The sequence below is a fragment of the Merops nubicus genome, unplaced genomic scaffold, assembly GCF_000691845.1.
Source record: "Merops nubicus isolate BGI_N331 unplaced genomic scaffold, ASM69184v1 scaffold42985, whole genome shotgun sequence".
NCBI lineage: Eukaryota > Metazoa > Chordata > Aves > Coraciiformes > Meropidae > Merops > Merops nubicus.
In genome coordinates, this window is record NW_008612420.1 from 6221 (window position 1) to 27554 (window position 21334).

Sequence of the window (21334 nt, forward strand, 5' to 3'; positions counted from 1 at the left end):
TCCTGCTTGACCTCCCCTGGAGCATGGGGGCTGCCATGCTGTTACCACATTTGTGGGAGGCAGATGGCGATTGCTCAAGTGGTGATGTGGAAAACGTTTCCATGGGTGGGAGGAACCTGCTGCTGCCATCACATGTGGGTTATTGGCTTTTAGGTCTTGCTGTGGCGACAGGAGCCAGTGGCTGAGCCCTGAGGTCAACCTGGGCTGCTTCTTGGGTCTGGCCACACTTGGCCTGTGGGCAGTAAGCTCTGAGAGCAATACTTGAAACCTCTCAGCCTTTAGTGGGGAATGTCAGTGAGAAATCCTCCACTTCTTACACAGTGTGAAGTAGATGAGAAGTCACACAGAACATGTCTGGGATAAGGGTCCCCAGGAGCTGTGCAAGTGGCTGGCTGGCGTTAGCATCCTTCTTCAGCAGTGTCTGAATTTTCCTTGCAAGCAAGCGGTTCCCAAGCATCAACTATTATTATTTTGGAGGACTATGGTGAGATAGAGAAATGGGGGCACTTGCACTGATGTTGTTTGTAACAGAGAAGCCAGGGAGGGTTTTTGTTTAAAGGGCCTCCTCTACCAACGCAGGCTTTCGGGGTCATGCAGGCAGGCTTTGGTTTGGGCAGAAGGAGGGCCTCTTGACAGACCTAAATCAAGAAAGACGGGGACCCCGTAAACCTCTGCCCTGGAAGGGACCTGTTCTTAATGCTGTCTTGCTGGCATCTCTGCAGCCAATCTCTCACATCTCAAAGTAAGCTATCAAGGCTACTAAATTCAACAGTGTCCCCCATGTAGTCCTGGATGTGCTCATCTACAGGAGCTGTGGCATATAGCCATGGTGCAGAGAGGGGCTGTGAGCTGGGTTGGAGGTGTTTGCATTCCAAATTTCATCTTCATGAGCAAATCCTCAGTAGCCTTTTGGAGGAACATGGGGGTAACTCAGTGCATATGTTTCCTGACATCTCCAGTCCTGAGGTGCTCCTGAAATCTCTCTGCTCCTCTACCCCGGTGCATCATTTCCACTCTTCCCCAATCTCTCTCTTCTACTTCCTCTGCAAGTTTATTTTTTCCCCTTTAAACTGCTTTCTGTTCTCTTCCCCATTTAATTCTGGGACGTGCTGCTCTCATCCTCCATGCCTGTTCAAAAGACTGAAGGTCCCCAGGGGTTCAAATGGCCACTGGGCTGGGGCAGACAGCACGGGGTGACCCTTGCCCACTGGCTGTGACCTGCAAAAGCCTGGCTGGTGCTTGTAGCTGTAGCACGTAAAAATGCCTGGTTCCACATCCGACTGCTCTGCTAATGACCTCTCATGTCACCCGGCACGGCTGCCCTGCTTCAGGTCGGAGGTGGCTGCATTTCAGTACAGGTGGATGGGTCTCAGTTAGAATGCTCTGTGCTTGATGTAGATGTTCGTCTGGATTGCTTTCACAAGAAATAAACGCACAATTAAGTACTACACCACCAGGCACTGCCGTTACATCATTGCTTGTTAAATATTATTGGTTATTTGGGAGTTGGACTTGTATGATCCTCCTGAGTCCCTTGTAACTTGAGATATTTTATGATCTCTGCATGGATTTCTCATGGGAACACAAACGACATTTCCATTTGTGCTTCTGCTCAGTGCTGTGTTTATTCTTCATATTCCCATGTGTTTCTGGCAGCAGGTATTCCCTGCCTGCCCTGCTCACACCAGGGGTTTGTGTTGGTTGGTCACACTGAAACAGCAGTTGAGTTGGACTTTCTTTCCCCAGTGTACCGCATACTACTTCACCAGAGTTTCCATTCCTGGCACAAGAGGGCAAGGCTGCCTTTTCTTACCCCTCCTCTCCCTCTGCACAGGCCCTCCTTACTGCCAAAGTCTTGCAGCTCTCCCCGAATCTGGCAACAGCTCCTTGGAGGACCAACCCGCACAGAGTGCTGCTGTTCCTGCCTCTTTTCACTGGGATTTCTCCGTGTCCTCCAGCGGACCTTTTGCAAGTGTTAATGCATGCTAATGAGGCATTAAATGCCAGGGCAGAATGAAAGAATAAAGAAGTGATGTCTTCAACATCTTTATGGGAGCCAGAGCTTCATCCATGGGTCTCTGCTCTTAAAGTGCCATAGCATGTGGTTATCAACCAGAGGTGTCATCTGGTGGTGCATGCACATACCCAAACCCCACTGTCCTGCTGCAGCCACCCCCTCCCACTGCCTGGAACCTCCTAGCTCAGAAAGTAGAAACTTCCAAAACAAAGACAGCATGAACTTTGAAAACACAGAGAGAAGATGGTCTCGGAACAAACTCACTGAAATGCCCTGTCCTTATGGCCAGCATGGTGATGAGTGTGGCATTTGAGCTTTGTGATTATAGTAATTAACAGAGAGAAACATTTGGAAGTGAATGCTGTGTTTGGGGTTTAGAGGCAGATGAAAGCTTCAAACCAGCAGGTGAGTGAAATTTTGGGTCTCTGCATTTCTTGTTGACATGCACTGACAATCTGTAAATCGTGCTCAGTGTGGTTTAAAAAATTGAATTTAAATAACTAACCTTAAAGGGAAGTGCAGCACAGGCTGTGAGTTCACTCTTTTTATTTTTTTGTCCTATTTTGAATGATAATCTGACTTCTTCCAGCTTCTTTGGGAAGGGAGAAATCCGTTCCAAGACCATGGACCTTTGCTGAACTTGCACCAGATTATGTGTTTGCATCCAAACACAGAGCTGGGCAATGCTCCCACAGCACTGGATTTTGCAGAGAATATCTGCTCCAGACCCCACTCCTCTTAATGAAGTCCAGCTGAAAGGACATTCAGCTCACTTGGGCTCTGGCAGGGTGGGAATTAGCCTGCTTTTTATTTGAAGGATGGATCTGAAGCACAGAATTTGACCCTGGAGTTCAGCCACTTGGGATCTTGTTTAGGAGCCAAGTTTTATTTTAAGAACAAATCTGGAGAATTTTGGAGTGGTAGGAGCTGGTAGGAGCCTGCTCAGGCACCAGAGTGGGAGGATGAAGCTCATGCTTCCTGGAGGCACCACATGGTGGAAGGATTGCAGTGCTATTGCTTTTCTCAAATCCTTCACCTGTATTTCGTCTAACACATGGTCACTATATGTCAACTAATCTTTCTAAATCTTCTGGAGTCTTCACAGTGACAAAAGCTGAAGGCTAAGTGTAAGCAAACTTGGGCTAAGAAGTGTATGTGGAGGAGAAGCTCCTGGTTCTGGACCCATGAGCATTCTTGGTATCTGGGCAGGGTTGGGAGAGTCAAGTGGAGGGGTCTCTTTGTCGAGTCATTTTCTTTGTCAGGCCTTCTGAGGAGGAAGGAAACAGATGGAGGGGAGTGGGTCTCATCTGTTATGGGCTGGAGAGAGGGGCAGTGTGGTGGGTGTGGCATTGGTGTGTCCCATGGGAGACCAAATAAAAACCTGCACGACAGCGGATGTAGGTCTATGGAAAAGGACAGTGGCCCAGATCCCTTTTTGAGTGAGCAGATTAGAGGGAAATACAGGAGAGGATTCTCTCCATACACACAAGCTTTCCATATCAGGTGCTTAAGGGGGTGCCAAAGCCAAGGATGAGCATGTGCCCAGTTTGGTGGGATGGTATTTGGACCCACATCTCAAAGAGACCCAGCACACCCATCCTGATTGCCCCCAACTCGGGGTGAAGTGCTGCATCTCTGGTGGGATCTGGCAGCAGCCCTTGCCCCACACCACTCCTTGCATCAGTAGCAGAGTCAGCAGCACAACCTAAAAGCTCCAATTCCCAGCTCTGGGTCTCCATCCAAAAGGCCACGTGTGGCAATCTCAGCTAAGGTGCTAACGTAAGCAAAAGTCAAGAGATTTGTGGAGTGCTGAGCTTACTTTAAAAAAACAACCAAAAAAAAAGGAAGCCTTTATTTTAAGAAATGCAGCTTTAGATCTCCTTCAGGAAATGACTCCTTGCTGCCCATTTTGGCTTTCTGGTGGATCATCAGCTGTATCTCGTGACTGTGTTTGAGCTCCACTTCTGCAGCAGGCGGGAGGAGGAGGAGGAAAGGCTGGCCAGGGCTGCGCAGGAAATCTGCCTGCCTTGGGTGGCTTTCAGCTGCCTTTGTGAGACAGCAGTTTCCAAAGCCCTCTTTTCCCTGCCCAGTTCTCGTTTAACCCAGAAGTTCCCCAGGGAGAAACTGGGGGCTGAGGGCTTTTTTTTTTTTTTTTTTGTAATGGCAGTGCTGCAGCATGGGGGATGCTGGCCATAATGTGGAGCTGGTGAGGGGCTTTGTGGTACCAGAGACTCACTTAGAAGCTCAAGCCCGTATTTATTCCTTCGTCTTTGGTTTCATTAGTCTGCATCTCTGATGCTATTTTGGATGCCTGGTGAGATCAGCCAGCACTAGGATTGAAATGAAGGCTTATTTAAAGCCTTGTTGATTCTTGGCTAAACTTGTATGCGGCAGGATATAAATATCCATTGAAATTACTGCGACGGGAAGACACACAGATCCATGGTGTCTGGTGGAAATAACATACAGAAAAGCACTATTTACTTATTACTGGCCTCTTAGTGTTTGTTTTGCTGTTTCAGTATTGTGTTGTGGAGAAATGGAGAGTGAGCAAGCTGTCTTCTGGCGTGAATGGAGGCGGTCAGTAGGCGTGCTTCAGTTTACACAGAAACCTTGGACTCTTGACGTTCGTCTTTGTTTATATAGTAACCTCCTTTGCAGAAGGAGGTTGTTATGTTCCATAGGCTCCAGGAGTTGGGGATACTCCTGCCAGCTTGCCATCCTTGTTTTCCTTGCCAGACTAGTGTGACCCAAGGAATGGATCCTGAGCCCATCCTCAGGATTCAAAATTTCCTGAGCTCTCCCTGACTCCTCCCGGTGCCGACCATCTGGCAGCAGGAGGATGCCGTGGGCCTGCACTGTGCACGGGCAGGCTGCCGAGCTGGGCCTGGCCTCGTGGAGTGCACCATCGGCTGCTCTGAGTCATGGAAAGACATTAGGGGGGAAGTCTATAATTTATTTGCCTAAGCAGGCACCACGTCTTATCGTAGCCCTTTCCCAAGTGGAAAGGTCTGTGTTCTCCAAGTGTTCAAAGCTTCTTCCACTGCCCTTCCTCCTTCTGCTCAAAATGTACCATTCATGGAGCCTTTCCTGCAGACATTGAGCACTTTTGCTAAGAGATTGGCTGGTCTGGTACAAAATCAATGCTCAAGCACCCCGTGTCAGTAGGGTTTGATGACCTCTTTGCTCATACGCAGATGTTGTTGGTGCATCCACCCCTAGGGAGTACAAACAACATGTGGCTTTTGCGTCGAGGCTCTTTGGGTGGTGGGTACAGTGGCTGGGGTTTGTTAAAGGGGTGACACCAAGGAATCTGGAAATTGCTTGACATAAATTATTTCTCTTAATTGGTTTTCCTGCGGAGTTTTTGTGGGTGTTTTTCAAACTGGTTGCTCAAGTAACCAAAAATGACAAAAACACAGCATTTTGAAGGTCTAGACCCAATGCCTGGCCGTGAGCACAGAGGCACAAAAATAAGTGGCTTGATTTAATGGGAATAAAATGCAGTGTGACCTTTCCCTTCTGAGTGCTCAGAAACTAAGAAACTGGCTTTAAAATCATGAGGAGTTTGGTTGGGGTTTTCTTTGTTTTTGTGTTTTTTCTTGTATGGTAGACACATCAATTTAGGTTTCTAGAAGGTAGGAAAAAGAGGAGTGTTGGAGGGGCTTGTTTTCCAACCCTTTCTCCCCCTTCACAAAAGCTAAGATCATTTTTTTATTTCTTTCAAAAGAAAGCTGGTGGTTTGGCATCATTTGTGGTCCCCAGAAGTAGGTGGCTTTAGGAAAATCCCTGTCTCTCAAAAGACCTATACAGAGCTTTTAGTGCTCTGAGGTTCAGAGCTCGTGGTGCAGGCACAGCTGGTGCAGTTCCTAAAGGGCAGAGTTATCGTGGAGGGCAGACGGGCTGTCCCCCCAAGCACTCGGTCACCGTCAGGTCCCACTTTGCAGCCTGCCCTCAGGAAGGCCAGGATGAAATCGGGGTCAGAAGCTGGAAGTTTCTGCCAGAAGCTGCTATCTGCTCTCTGGCAACAGCCCTGCCCAGGGACCAGCGCGGGTGTTGGGCTGCCGGGCTGGGTTTGTGCAGTTCCAGGGCAAGGGCAGAGGGGATTTGGTCTATGGCTGTCACCCAGCAGGCAGTTGTGGGGGAGAGGCAGCGGTGGCTGGGGTGAAACGAGGACAGTTGGACATCCTGCCAATAGCTGTCTGAGTGACAGCAAGATGTGCAGTCCTACTGGGGTATGGCAGTGGTGTGGGGATTAGTTGGGTGGAATGAGAGACAGAAGGACCAGCTGGACTGTGGGTCTCAGTCCACCTTGGTGGCCTCCTTGGGAAGAGGGTGCCTCCAGGCCATGGTGCACCCCATGGCTCCTGCCCTGCTGGGTCCTAGACTAATCCAGACTTAGTCTGGGGACTGCTCTCCCTCTGCAGAAGTGTTGCTTTCCTTTGCTACACTCTCCCAGCGTGTTTCTGCAGCCTCCTGACATGTGTTTTGTGTTAGCCCCCCAAGAGCTATCAAGACCTCGCTGGAAAGTATGTTATCGAATTCAGAGGGAGCATTTAATTTCCCAATTGAATCTGGATATTTAAACATCTAAACTCGTCTCATTTCAAGGATCGGAACAGAAGAAAACATCTCCTGTTATGTTTGGAGAATGTAATTTAATGTCTTTTGGCTTCACAAACCAGCTTTATAGAGAACATGCAAACTCAAAGGACTTGGGGAGGTTAAAGTTCAGGATAATGTCCCACATCATAAGACTACAGCTGGTGCAGAGGTGTCTTGAAACACACCCTCTTTGGGGATGTATTTTCATCTTGGAAATGGAACTGAGAAGTGAAACTAGTGGTGGAAGGCTTCCTATAGGCATGATCTTAAGTGGCATAGTGACTTAACCACATCAGCACTGTTTAAGACTGCAGGATAGCAGAGTCCGGAAACATGCAGCACGTTTTGCTGCAAGGTACAAGTACCAGGTAGCACTTTGCATCCTGAAAACCTCAGGTCTGGGTCACCCTCACCAATGGACTCGCTGCCACATTGCCTCAGGGCTCCTTTCAGGTTGTGTCCTGAGCAAGAGGACAGAATGAATTCCCATCTCTGGTGCTCCAGGTGTACGTTGAGAAGTGGGATGACTTTTGTCATACCTATATGAGAAATAAATGTATCCCACTCACCACTTTTTTCCAGTCTTCACGCTGCTTGGGAGATGGATGGAGAGAACCACAAGTGAAGCTCATGGTGCTTGCAGGAGTGGCCACTCAAGCTAGTGCAGACAGTGAAGACTGTAATATCTTTGCCATTAAAGGTCAACGTGGAAATTCCCACTCTTGGCACATTCCCTGTGGTGAGCTTCTGCCAATTACTTCTCACACATTGAGCCAGTGTGACTGAGGCAGAAAACACATTTCAACATGTTTCTAAGCTCACACCCCACACTTAGTCACCCTCATATAGAAGGGCTTTTTCTTCATCTCCTTCAACAACCAAAACAGCTTGCTTTAAGATGCTGTTTCTTAAATTTTCCCATTACAGTTTTTAATAGGGTGCATTATTTGGATATGGCTGTTTCTCTTCCCTGGAACAGTCTGCAGGCTCCATCCCCAGCCTGCCAGGGTCTAGAAGGGATGGACATTCTTTCTAGCCTCTTTTACTGGCCTGGCACCGACAGCTTTAAAAACTGTGTTTTTTAAACTGGGTGGTGTGAATGCAATCGGCCTGCTTCTCTTGGCCCTCACAGCTCAAATTCAAGCGTGAGCACTTTTGCTGAATACCATATATGTGGATTCCCAGTGCCAGCTGCTTTGGATTCCTTGAAACAGTGCCCACTTAAGAAAACCATGATTTATAGCTCATTTGGACACATGCATTGCCATGGAGGCACCAAGCTTGCTGTGTGTGAGAGCCCAGTCATCTGAATTAGTTGTGAATAAATGCCAGCCACCCAATTTATTTTGCTTGTGAAGCAAAGGGTGTAGGGGTCCCCACTTTGCAGCAGTGGTGGTGGATGTAGCTGTGTCCATGGGCTCAAAACCAGAGCTTTGTAGTAAAGGGGCAAACCAAACCTGCCTGTACGGATGTGTCTGGGGAAAGGGCAAGGCTGTTGTCGTGAAGACAAACAGAGCGAGGGATTTTTAATGTCCATCAGATGTAGGCTGGGTAGGAGGTCACCTCTAGAGATCTTGTAAACATAGTCTCCTCTGTCTAGTAATGTTTGAGTTCGCAGGCTGGATCCAAAGCAAACAGTGGGAGTGGAAAAGAGGCTGCAGGAGTGCAACTTGTGATGTGCTGGGACATATGAGATACCCAGTAAAACAGAAGGTGCTCCTGTGACTTCTGGCAAGGGACATAGCTTGACAATCCACAGCCTCTCTGGTAGCCCTGGAGCCACAGGAGATCCGTGGTTTTGTGCTGATGAAAGGAACGTGTCTGTCATTTGTCTTGTCTGAGGCACTTGAGGCTGCTTCCAGTGGGAAAGCTGAGCTGTAATTAGGTTGCTGACGAGGCTCGTATACAAACCCTCGGCTCTATAAACTGTGCCTTCAAAGGCATCCTTTCTCCTAGGGACCAACCAAGGAGGAATTCAATTCAAACTATTTCTAGCAAGCTGATGGATGCCTTTCTGAAACCAGATGCTCGGCAGTCAGCCACTACACTTACCATCACTGAAAGCCTTGAAGCTTGCTGACTTTCTCAGTCCATCACTACACTCCCTAGCTGCAAGGGGATGCTTCAGTAGAGGAGTGCCCTTACTGGATGGATCAGTTTCATCTGCCTCTGCTGTGAGCTGCCCTGAGCTACTCCCTGGGGGATGTTCAGAGGGTCCCAGCAACCTTCATGGTACTGGCTGAGACAGATCTCGCTTGGTCACAGGAGATGGTGTTTGTTGATTTAATTTTTTTAAGGCCTTTTAAGCTTTTGGGGAGTACTGTGTATGTAAAACTGTTAGGAAAGAAGGGTAGGAAAGATGTTATGAGATGGTCAATGTGCTAGACTTTTCACTGGTGAACCCTGGGTTCAAATCCAGCAAGGAAGCACTGCTCCATTCCAGTCTTCATATCTCCCAATGCAGACAGAGAAAGAAGAGGTTAATTTGTACAGAACAGCCAGCCCAGTAAACACTGAAGCCTTCACAGGAACCCCCTCTTTTACACCATTTTGATGACCCAGCAGTAATACTGATTTCCAGAGCTCAGGGTCCACAGTGGCAGGGAAGCGTGGAGGAGGAGAAAACTTGTTGAGTGGTGTGATCTGGAGAAGGCTAGGCTGGAAGTGTGACTGGTGCACCCAGTTTACTGGCATGGAGGCTCTGCTAGTGAAATCCAATACTGTGGCAAGACTGAGCAGAAAACTAGCCACAGTCTGTCTGTGCTGCCTCCTGTTTGGATCCCACGCCGAGCAGTGAGATCACACCAACTCTGCCACATCCTCTCATGCCCCAAAGTGCTCATCCTCCTAGTGCCATGCCTCCAAGAGAAGTATTTCAGAAGCTGCTGCTGGAGAAGCTTTGTCAGTCTGAATAGTTTTGCTACTCCAGTAGCAGTGGAAATCAGGGTGTTAAATGGTACGTAACCCTCCTGGCTGAGCCAGAGGCTTCATATGGGCATGCGAGTGAAGCCAGGCAATGCTTAGGAAGTGTTGGGGACAGAGTGACAGATGCTGCTCACAGTGTGTGGAGGTGGGAGCTCTGTGAAGCCCAGTTACACAGTGCTGGGCAGCAGGAGGCAGAGGTGGGGGAAGAAAGGCTCATGACAACACAACCGAAACATCTGCTCAGGTTTGCTTGGAGGTGTCAGGCACTGAATGGGAGCAGACCAGGACCCTGAAAAGATAGGGATACTTAGGACCTCTCACCTGGAGAGGGGAAAACAAGAGGGTAGCAAGTTTGACACCTGTCCGGAGCATGCAGTATCTACCAGCACATTGTGTTTGGGCTCTGCAATAGCAGGGTGTTGATGCTTGCGTGAACTTGGGGTGGGAGTCCCCATCTCCTGCTGTGAACTGCACCTGCTCAAAGGGAGCTCCCCTGTTCTCTCTGTGGTCACCATCACTGCTAGTACCTCCCAAGGGCAGTTTGTGCCCCAGTCCTGGCCACCCGGTCCCACCTAGGAAGGGAGAGGTGCCCATTTGTCTCGAGCAACTACAGAGGGAAGCTGGAGGAGCTGTGAGGAGGTGTTTTTTGCTGCTAAATGTAGACAATGGTTTGATATCTATTTCCCATTGCCACCTTTTTGTTACTCTGCCAAGTAAGGTCTCTCTGGTAGCTTTTCCTGCTGGGCTGCTGGTCCCTCCTGTGCAGGGGCAGCTGTGGCACTGATGGCTGGCCCAGGGATGCCACCGACACCTCCCTCCTGCTCTTGCTTCTGCTTCAGGTCACGGAGAGTGTCACTGCGGGGAGTGCAAGTGCCACACAGGTTACACTGGGGACAACTGCAACTGCTCTACCGAGACGGACAGCTGTGTTTCCAGCGACGGGCAGATGTGCAGCGGCAGAGGCACCTGCGTCTGCGGGAGGTGTCAGTGCACGGAGCCCGGCGCCTTTGGGGAGACCTGTGAGAAGTGCCCCACCTGCCCGGGCATCTGCAGCACTAAAAGGTACCCACAGGGGGCTCGGGAGGGACTTCTCACTGGTAGGATGGGCAGCTTTTTGGTTCCTGGGAGACTTGTCAACTAAGGAATTATTCCTCCTTTGTTAAAGAGGGGTGCTTTGCCCCAAGAAACCTGCTGCTGCTCAGAGCCTGCACTAAGCAACCTGTGAGTATCCCAGATAGAGAAGCAACAAGTGTTGCTGCCCAGGTCCTCATGCAGGTTGATGTCCCTGTTCATTGCCATCACTGTCCCGCTCTGCAGGAAAGGCTGGAAACCCCAGTTTTGCTACACCCTGAGCTGCACATGTCTGGGGCCAGAGCGCAGTGAGCTGCAGGGGAGGGAAGGATGGGGCTGGCCACCTGTCTCACAGTGACAGAGGTGTCCTAGGCATTGGCCTTGGACTGGTGCAGAGCAGCAATGCTCTCTGCCTTGATATCAGGCAGGATGGATTTTGCAGTAGCTGACATGCAGCTCCTGGCATCCAAAGGGCAAAGAGATTCCAAACCTACGCTGCTTTGCACCTTGCAATGAATCCAGAATAAATCCATCCTTGAGATGGAGATGCTTTGCCCTGAACTTGCTCTTTCCTTGTGAGGCAGTTGTACAGCCTTCAGACCCACACCAAGGAGTCCCTTTCCAAGGGGTGAGTCTCTGTATTCGTGCCATTTCTGACAGGTGCTTCATCTTCCCCTCTATGTGTCTCTCTGCAGGGACTGCATTGAATGCAAGCTGTTTAACTCAGGAAGACTGGCTGATAACCAAACCTGCCAAAAGCACTGCAAGGATGAGATCATCACCACTGTGGATGTTCTCGGTAAGTGGGCAGCAGCAGGACTGCAGACAGTGGGAGCCAGTGACTGTGGCATTGAACTCCTCTTAACCACACCAAGACACAGCAGTAAAGAAAGCTTCAGGGAAAAACTGGCATTTAGAAATGTGTGTGTGTGTGTGTGTGTGTGTGTGTGTGTGTGTGTGTGTGTGTGTGTGTGTATGATGTCTATATGTGTATGTGTGGTGTGTGTGACCCTTCCCACGGGCTGTAATCTCTATGGAAGTAAAAAACCCTTTGATTTTAAATAATATCTTAAAATCAAAATGTATGAGAACCACTACTGACAGTGCAAGGAGAAAAGAGTAGCATGGGACAAGACAGAAGATTAGATGAGCCATAAAAGAGTACAAAAGGACAAAGTATCATTCAAAAAAGTAATTCTCTAATCTTCTGAGAATTAATCTTGGAAGAATTGAGCTTGTAAAAGAAAACAAAGCTGTTTCGGACATGATGAGTTCTGCTTTGGTGGAACACACTGCTAAAATTGCCCCTTGGTGAGCTCTCCTCCTTGCCTTTGAGTGTTCTTCTAGAGGTCACCCCACATCTACACCCCTCAGCAGATTACTTTCTTCCCTTTCTTTTCAAGCTCCATTCTGGGAGTCTTTGGTTGCTACTTGGGGGAGTAGAGGGGACCCAAACAGCTTTAATCCTGACCCTGGCCTTAGAAATACCCCTTGGAGGGAGGGATGAAGATCAAGCAGAGATAGATTACTGTCCACATCTGACATTTCCTCCTCTTCCCAGAGTTTATAGAGGTAGGAATGCTGTACCTTGCTTGTCCTTTCTCTCCTTTCCTCCTGAGCTGCCTGCAGGCAATGTTTTTCCCATTGACTCCTCTCATATCCAGTGTCTAGCTTTTAAATTATGACCACTGGGGTTTCCTACCTTTTCCTTTGGGAGGCTTGCTCTCATTCTCTCCATCCTGCCTGCTATTTACTGGGAAATACACCTACACCAGCATACTGCAAGGGGTTACAAGGCACTCCTAAACCATGTGAAGATTCCTCCTGATGCTTGGCTGGCCTGCGTTTCTTCGGAGCCTTCAAATACTGGGGATTAAAGCTCAAGCCTTCTGCTGATTGTTGCACTGTGAGGCTGGGCTGAGGTTTTGCCAACCTCCTCCGTGACTTTCAGAGAAAAACACAGCCAAATTTCTGTCTTAAGACACTTTGGGGAATTACCCTTTTTCTTTTGTTGAACTATTGCAATCAGATTGCAGATGGTGCTGAGCTCTTTGTAGCTCAGGGCACTCTGCAGCTTGGAGATCTGAGCTACTAGAGAAAGAGGTAAGGCAAAATATTCCTAGTGCAAGCACTTGCTGACTACAGACTTATTTACAGGCAGACTCACCCAAATCCTGGTGTTCAAGTGCTTTTGTGTTATGTAGCACGCGTTAAAGTCCCTGCTGAGAGGGTGAATGTTGATACTTGTCACAGAAGACATAGGTCTGCATTGTTCTATCAGTGGAGGATGGAACCTTCTTAAATATTGCGTTGTGATGAATACTCTCTGGAAGATCCCAGGTGCCTTTTGGCTCTGGGTATGAAGTAGCCAGTGCTTCAAACTTCAGAAAGCAAAGGCATCTATCGTTGGATTCACAAGCCACAACAATGTCTTTTGGGAGGCTTATATGACTTGCATTGGATTCTGCAGGATTTCCTTTGCTCCTGCAATAGTAAATCTCCATTCCCGATGGTTCCAGAGAGGAACTTTCAATATGAAAGGATCATGACAGGTCCAGTGCTGAGCTGAACCTGCCAACAGCACATACAAGTGGACCTGAAAGCTCAATGGAGCCATCACACCTCTGCCTCTGGATGTGTGATCTCTGAAACCTAGTGAAGAGCAACAGAGATCATGAGTATTGAGACTTCAATCATCTTGTCTTTTAGCAGAATAATGGTGCAAAGATGGGACTGAAAACAGCTAGGCTTGAAGGAACTAATATTTGCTGCACAATTAAGGTTTACTGCTTAACTCAGAAGGGCATTAGTCAATAACCATGGAAGTTTAATGTACTTAATACTCTTGCTTTGTCTTCATCAGCATCTCTCCAGCCCTGCCCTTGATACCACTGTGTAGGTAGAGCAGGTTTTCCTGTCCTGAGGTAGGAACAGCTGAATTTTGTCCACAGGAGGAGCCCTGTCAGAACTCACCAGAGGGGCAGTTGCATCTGGGTTCAGAGCTGTTGAGATGGGGGGCATTAATCTTTCAACTGAAAGCAGGTCAGAGGCATTGAAAGGAAAGACAAACAGACAGGAGGGAGATAAGAGTCTGGAATAGCAGGGGTCATTAATGTGGTCATTTTTCAGTGTGACAGACAGGCATGTAGATGGGTGAGGCAGAGGGCTGTGAGAAGCATTTTCCACGTGCCTTAGCCAAGGTCACGTCTTTGCCGGCCAATAGCACAGGATGCCCAAATCCTTCCTCTCCCTTGAAACGCTCAGCCCACGCAGGCCTGCAGAGATGTGCTCCTGCAGAGCTACCTGGTCTACCAACACCAGGAGGTGTTGCTCCATCTGCCTCCAGGCACTGTCCCTGCCATGGGGAACCCCATGAGCTGTAGCCTTGCAGGGCAGCGACTCTGCTGACGTCACCCCTGAAGCTAGAGCTGCAAGCTTCAGATGATAGCTGTGCTGAAACTTGGTAAAGGCTTTTGTAAAGCAGCCTTCCTCGGGAAGCACCTACAGTGACCAGAGCAGTGACAGGCTCTGCCCGGTGCTGTGCTGGGTTAAACAGGCAAACAAGCAGCACCCATACCGCCAATGAGTCTCATCTCTTGCAGCTCCCCATCTCTGCATCCCCCCCTCCAACCAACTCCTCCCTTGCCTCTCCCTCCCTCCTCCTCTCTGCATTTTCTTCTTCCATCTCACTCTAAAAACAAACTCCTCGACCGTTTCAGGAGCTGGGGCCGTTCAGCACAGCTGGAGCATGAGCCAGCCCTGGGCAGCTGCTGCTGCTGGCCCCGTCCGTGTCCTCACAGGCTGAGCCTCAGCCCCTCGCTTTCTCTCCAGCTTCCACTCTTCAAGAAACTTGGCAAATTAAAAAGAAAATGGCATTTATTGCCAAAGCAGGCTTGTGTGAAGGAAGAGTGTGTGTATGTGTGAGGTTGCTGCCATGCAGCATTTCCAAGTGCCACAGTTTCTCAGAGTCTGGATGCTGCTCAGTTATAATTTGCATGAATCCTGATCAAACTGTGCTGATTTCCAGGCTTGCTCCCCATTCCTCCACTCCCAGGCACCTGTGGGAAGCCCTGCTCAGCTTGCTGGGGAGAATTGTACTAATTCCTTGCATTAAACCTGCCAACTAAGTCAACCAAGTGCCATATTGCAGCTTTAGGCATACCCTGCTAGAAAGGGTGACTACTTCAAAATCAGGGGAGCCCATGCCAAGTTATTAGGGGAAACTAGCTTAAAAAGAAGAAAGCGTTGGAAGCATTTGTATAGGAGATTAGGATACAAGAGTTGTACAGTCTTTAGGATTTTTTTTTTTAATATAAATGACAAAAGAAAACTCTGCAACTCTGCCTGTTGTTCCAGAAACAGATGACCCGAACGCTATCCTCTGCGCCTACCCAGTGAACAACTGTGTCATGAAGTTCACCTACGTGGAACTTGCCAGTGGGAAATCCAACCTCACTGTCCTCAAAGAGCCAGGTTGGTCTTCCCTCGGGTTTCCTTTTAGTACCACAGGCTGCCTCGGGAGAGGTGACGGGCTGCTGGGGAGCCTGGTGGGTTGCAGAAAGGCTGGTTTCACTGCCTGCATGAAGGCATGCATGGGCAGGTGAACTGGGATGGTTTAAAGTAGTGTATTACAGCACTGAAACCCAGCTCCCAACACAGCCTATTTATGCATCAAAAAGCATGCCATGGACTGATGGTGAGATACAGCTGCTGGGAGAAAAAAAAAAAATCAGAAGGGACACTTGATTTAACCAGTGCTGGTTAAGTCAGGATGGTTAAGTTAGGAAAGCCCCACACCATCTTGGGATTTCTGCACTGCTGGGCAATGTGTCCCTGCTCCCTTCTCCAGGGCTGCTGCAGACAGCTGGGTTTCTCAACTCTATTTTAATCACGTGCAATGTGCTTTCTCAAAGAAAACCCCATGTGGTGTTTCAGGACAAGCTGGCGAGCACCCAGCAGTAGCTTCTCCTGATCTGCTCTGGTCCTCCAAGGCACAGACCAGTATGGGAAAGGTTGGGATACCACACGTTTTATTTTATTTTATTTGTGCTGCAGCTTGCACTTAATTGAAATACCAGTTTATTAGCTGATAGTTAACATACTTATTCAAAGTGCTGAGTGATCACCTGCCTCCATGTGGATCAGAAGCTGAGCTAGCTTTAGCCAGAGGCACCTTAACCCTCTGTGTCCCACATGGGTCACCCAGCCTTAAAGCCAGGCATCGCTGTTGGATGATGGCACCGCAGCACTGCTCTTCCCCCAAAGAAGACATCTCATGTGACATTCTACATGACATCCCAGCTCCAGTGCCATCCATGACAGCTGTGCCTTTGATCTCTGTCTAGCCAGGAATTGATTTAACTTAAAAAAAAAAAAAAAATCCCTTTGTTGCTTTTATTTGTTAGTTTAGCCACTGCTGCTAGCGCTGCCCTGGGGTCACTTGCAGAGTGGCTGCAGCGCAGGTCGTTATGTCCCAGTATCCTGACTGGGATACACCGGGGCTGGAGCTAACGCCCTTCTCCCCCTGGCTCCCAGCGTGCAGCTCGGCCCCCAGCGCCGTGACCATCGTGCTGGCGGTGATCGGCAGCGTGGTGCTCATCGGTGTCGTCCTGCTGGGCGCCTGGAAGCTGCTCGTCACCATCCACGACCGGCGGGAGTTTGACCGGTTCCAGAGCGAGCGCTCCCGGGCCAGATACGAGATGGTGAGCCCGGGCTGGGGGCGCCGGGGCACGGCTGGCTCTCACCACTCAGCTACTGTCTGCAGCCAGCGCCGACTTGGGTGGCAGTGTTGGTTTGCCTGAGGGTAGGGAGGCTCTACAGAGAGACCTGGACAGACAGGACCCGTGTCCCATGGTCAATTGTGTGAGCTTCAACAAGACCAAGTGTTGGGTCCTGCACTTAGGTCACAACACCCCCATGCAGTGGTGCCTGGCAAACATGTCATGTGGTGCCACACAGCAGGGCTTTGGGGACCCACACTTTGCACTGCTCTTCCCCTTGGCAAGTTACAAATACTCTGCAAAATTACACCCAGCCTTTGGTTTCATCATGCATTTCTGATGAGTGGTGGAGGGGTGAAGGAGGTGGGGGAGCAGGGACCAAGCTCTGACTGTGGTGACAGCCAGGTGGGTCAGGTCTATGAGGGAGCCCTTCTGGGAGGCTGTAGGTAGGGTTGCTCAGAGTATTGGGGCATCACTTGTGCCTGCAGGCAAGACGGAAGGTGGGTCTGATGCACAAGTAACACTGCTTTTGGGTCTGAATGTGTAGTTCAGTCAAAGCCAAATGCAGCTCTATCTCCAAGCTAATTGGCATAGGAGAGGGGGGGACTACACGTATTTTCCCCATGACACAGATTTCATTCCTCACCATTGTTCTTTTTGTCTGCTCATTTGTCCAAAGGCATCCAATCCTCTCTACCGAAAGCCTATTTCCACACATAACGTAGAGTTCACATTCAACAAGCTCAACAAGTCTTACAACGGTACAGTTGACTGATGGGGTCTCAGCACCTGGGACTGCTGTGGACAATTGCTTGACTGTATATGCTGCTTCCCCACGTGAAGATGGGATCCTCCTCAGGGGTGAGAATCCCTTACGATGGGACTGGTCGATGACCCCAGCCTGTTATTTGCACAGTAAGGAGAAAGGTCTGGTTCATTCTGGAGGCATGGACATGGAGGCAGGCTCCCTCCTGTGCTGATGGATTCTGAGCCGTGTGTGACTCCGTACCCCAGCTTCTGGATGTATGCAACCTGCCAACTAAGTCAACCAAGTGCCATATTGCAGCTTTAGACATATCCCGTTAGAAAGGGTGACTAGTTCAAAATAGGGGAACCCGCACCACCACAAGTTGTTGTTGTTGGGGGCGGGGGGGGGGAATTAGCTTAAGAAGAAGAGGGTATTGGAAGCATTTGTGTAAGAAATTAGGATACCAGAGTTCTGCAGTTTTTAGGATTTTTTTTTATATAAAAAAATAAAACTATTGTGCATACATGATGCTGTGAGGAGAGTTCCTTGTTTCCTTGCAGAGACCCCACCTGAACTGGGGCTTGCTTCTGCAAGCCCAAGTGGTGCTGCCCAAGTGATGTATTAATAGAGCCTTATCAGTCAACGAAATACTGTAAAAATAGGAGCTGGAGCAGCAGTGACTGCGGCAGAAGGGATGTTGATGCAATGCCCTGGTGTTGACCTAGGGCAGGGAGTGCCACGAGGAGCTCCTGCGCCATGCGGCGGCGTTAAACAGACAGGAAACTGGTGGGAGCCTGAGGGACACGGGAGTTTAGGGTGAGGAACCTAAATTAAACACTCTTCCCTCGGCGTGTGCGAATAGGTGTCTGGCGTGGGTACCTGCAGGAGGGCAAGTGGGAGCGCACAGCTGCTCGTCCAGCCTCAGGCTTTTCACTAGAGGACTATTGCTGTGGGGTCCAGTGGAGCCCAGCTGGAAGGGCGGAGGACCCTGAGCTTCTGGCTGGAAAGGGAGCTGGAGAAAACCCAGTGCTGTTGCTTCACAATATACAGTTTGCTTTGGGTTTTGATAGTTTTATTTCCCCAAAAACTGTTCACCCAGCCCTATCTGTTTTCCCCTGGAGATGGGGTTTGGGTTACTCTGTCTGACAGCTGCTGCTTTAAACCCACACAGACTGCAGTGGGGCTGCAGCCTGTGCCTGGAGAGAAAAGCTGGAGCATTGCTGCTGCCTGCTTTTTTTTCTTTTTTTTTTCCCTTTTTCTCTTGTCTCTTTGCCCTGAACAGATCATGCAATAGTCAGCTCAAGGAAGCTTGCCAGGGAAAAGCAAAAACAAATGGTGTTCTTTGTTTTGATTTTCTCATCTCATTGGAAAAGGGCCATGGGCCCATCCTTCCGGATTTTTTTTTTATTTGTTTTTGCCTCTATAAACAGAAGCTCTTATTTGGTCACTATAAACAGCTCTCCTTCAAGAACTTTATGGTCCTCCCCCCTCCTACCAGCAACACTGAAGAAACGCAGCAGACCACACTAAAAAGAGTTCAATACAGAGATTTTCAGGAGTGCAGCAAGAGACACATGGGCAGTGGCAATGCTGGTCAGGTGGAGTGAAAAACCCAAAACTCAAGACAAATGAATTCTGCACCCTGTGTTCCCACTTGATTCCACTAAATCTGCCCCAGCAAGGGAGGAGGGTGCATATGTTCTGAAAGAAGTGCAAGGGCAGGCTCTGGTTGAATGTTGGTACTGCCTTCGTGTAACCCACCGCACAGGCCTGAGTGCTGCAGAGGGGCAGCTCTTCTGAGCTCCGTGTTTCCTACACAATACTGAAGCCCAGGCTGAAGTTTTCAGGCTGAGATGTTGTGTACTGAATACTTGGGACTAATGCTTCCATCTGGGAAGGAGCATCCATGGGGCAAATCTGGTTTTTGTGATCATTCCCCTGCCTAGTGCCAGGCTGGCAAGATAGACTTCATCACTATCACAAAAGTAAAAGTAGAAAACAGTCAAAAAATAATCATCACAAATAGAACCAGTTTTAGCTTAGTGCATTGACTACCTCATACAAGCCATACTGCCCCAGGCACAGACAGGGCGAGCAGGAAGGGAAGTGGAAGGAAAGGAAGGGCAGGAATGTTTTCAACCAGCTTTTCCACTCTAACTGCAGCAGAGATGCATTCACGGCATTTGCTGCTTTATTTGCAAAGCATCAAGCACTTTAAAACCAAAGCCAACCCATTTGTTTTCTTCCTTTGCACTTCAAAGGGAAGCTCACAGGCTTTCCCCTGCAGATTACCTTTACACTGCAGCATTTCTGTGCTGTGGCTTTTGGCAGTACGCTGGGTGAGTGCTGAGAGACTGAACAACCAAGGCAGCCCCCAGGAGCTGAAGTGGGGTGGTTTGGGTGGGGAGAGGAGCAGATCAAGGGTCTGGGGACAGGACTACAGGTGCCCTCCTTCCCCTGCAAGGTGGGACTCAGCTGTGCAGCCAGCTGGGCTGCTGAGTAGCCAGTGAGTAATGTGGGAAGTGAGTAGGTGAGGGAGGGGTGCCACAGGCCAGGTGCCCAAGAAAATGTAGTAAAAAGAAGGAAATAGTGCTGATTGCTGTCAGCAAAGAGCAGCCTCCTGCCTCTGGTGTTGGGCCAAACAGCACAGAGCACATCATGGATGCCATGCCTGGGTGCAGGAGGGTTTCAGCCTCTAGGTCAGACTTCATGTCACTTCTACTAGCAGGAGAAACCACAGAAACTTTATAGAAATACATTTTTTATAAACTCTATTCCTTGTTTCTGTTTTTTATAGGTTCTGCTTCCCAGATTTAGCTTATCTACAAGGTTGCATAGGAAAAAAAAAAAAAAAAAAAAGGAAGTGATGCTAAAAGCAAGAAGGCTTTGCTTGCCTGTGTAAGCAGATCTGCCTTTACCCCTGCAAGGTTAATGGCAAGCACAGTCATGGGAATGGTGTATTTCAGTCAGCAGCAGTTTATTTGTGTCTGTAAACACAGGCAGCCTGACCACAACTAGCATTCCTGAATGAAAACTACAGCAGAAGGCATCAAGGGGTCACATGTGATGGAAAAATGTCAGTGTGTGTCTGGCCAGGCTGGAATCCGGATGCCGTTGCAACATCAGCTCCCCGCTTCCCCAGGCACAGCTGGAGCCTGCTGCTGCTGGGTGGCCTCCGAGGCTGGGGCTCCCCACTGCGTTCTCCCTCTGCTGCTGGTGTTGCTGGGGGAGAGAGCAGCACTTCGTGCCTTGGGAAAAGTCAAGGCCAAAGGCAGTATTATTTGCTTTGTTACCTGTGGAGGTGTAACCCTTTTTTGTAACAAGCTGCAGTGAGGCATGCCTGCCTTACGTCCTCTTTGCCCTCTGTGGTGGAGTGAGAAGGTGCTTAACAGCTGAAGGCAAAGCCCAAGCTCTGGAAGATAAATGCCCAGTGCTCTTGAACCTCTTTGACCTTGCATTTATTCAGACACGTGAAAAGTGAAGGAGGGAGTGATGCCTGACAGGAAAGACTGAGGCAAGAACCGACTGTATCTTCGGGCCAGAAGCATCTCCTGGCCCTCAAACCCCAGCATCACCTTCATATCTGAACATACAGTGAACTTGAATTGACTAATGTTCCTCCAGCCTCTCTTCACTGCCAGTCTGCAAAAAGTCAAAGCAATGCAATGCAACAGAGACACAGGGATTTATTTCATCCTATCCCTTTCTCTGTGCCCACTAGGTAGTGCTGGTGTGCACTGGATGCAGCCCAATATAAAATGTTCCATTCACCTGGTGTGATCCAGAGGGTTTACCCAGCCTGTGGATGGGCAAAGGTCACAACGTAGGTTCACAGGACTACATCGTGCACAACACCACAGAAGCTTTATTTCCTCAGCTGCTTTATTGCATTCTACTATAGGTCACCACTATCAAGGCAAGTGTACTTACTATTAGCAAAACAAGTGTATCTATAGTACCATAAAGCAAATACATATTTTAACAACAGCAGGAACTAATATTAGCAGCAATGAATGTTAGGAGCAAGTATATATTTCAATTTTATATGACAGTATAGAATTACCACTGGTAAAGCATCAAATATACTTATCAGTAATTATTGTTTAGGACAAGAAGAAACAGCTTCAGACTGCACCAGAGGAAGTTTACATTGGATATTAGGAAAAATTTACTCACTGAAAGGGTTCTCAAGCACTGAAAAGGCTGCCTAGGGGACTGGTTGAGTCACCATCCCTGGAAACATTTAAA

The 21334-nt window shown here is 48.9% G+C and overlaps 1 protein-coding gene across 1 annotated transcript in view; it reads left to right on the forward strand.

Moving 5' to 3' along the window:
• LOC103774145 (integrin beta-5-like) overlaps nucleotides 1–17608 on the forward strand; it is a gene marked incomplete at its 5' end in the record, with an annotated part of 23825 nt that extends 6217 nt beyond the window's left edge. The window contains 5 exons of the mRNA XM_008941533.1: nucleotides 10387–10609; nucleotides 11314–11417; nucleotides 14975–15091; nucleotides 16154–16320; nucleotides 17018–17608. Of these exons, the coding sequence (XP_008939781.1) occupies nucleotides 10387–10609; nucleotides 11314–11417; nucleotides 14975–15091; nucleotides 16154–16320; nucleotides 17018–17113 (707 nt within the window). The remainder of the gene's footprint in view (nucleotides 1–10386; nucleotides 10610–11313; nucleotides 11418–14974; nucleotides 15092–16153; nucleotides 16321–17017) is intronic.
• Nucleotides 17609–21334: the final 3726 nt, after the last annotated feature.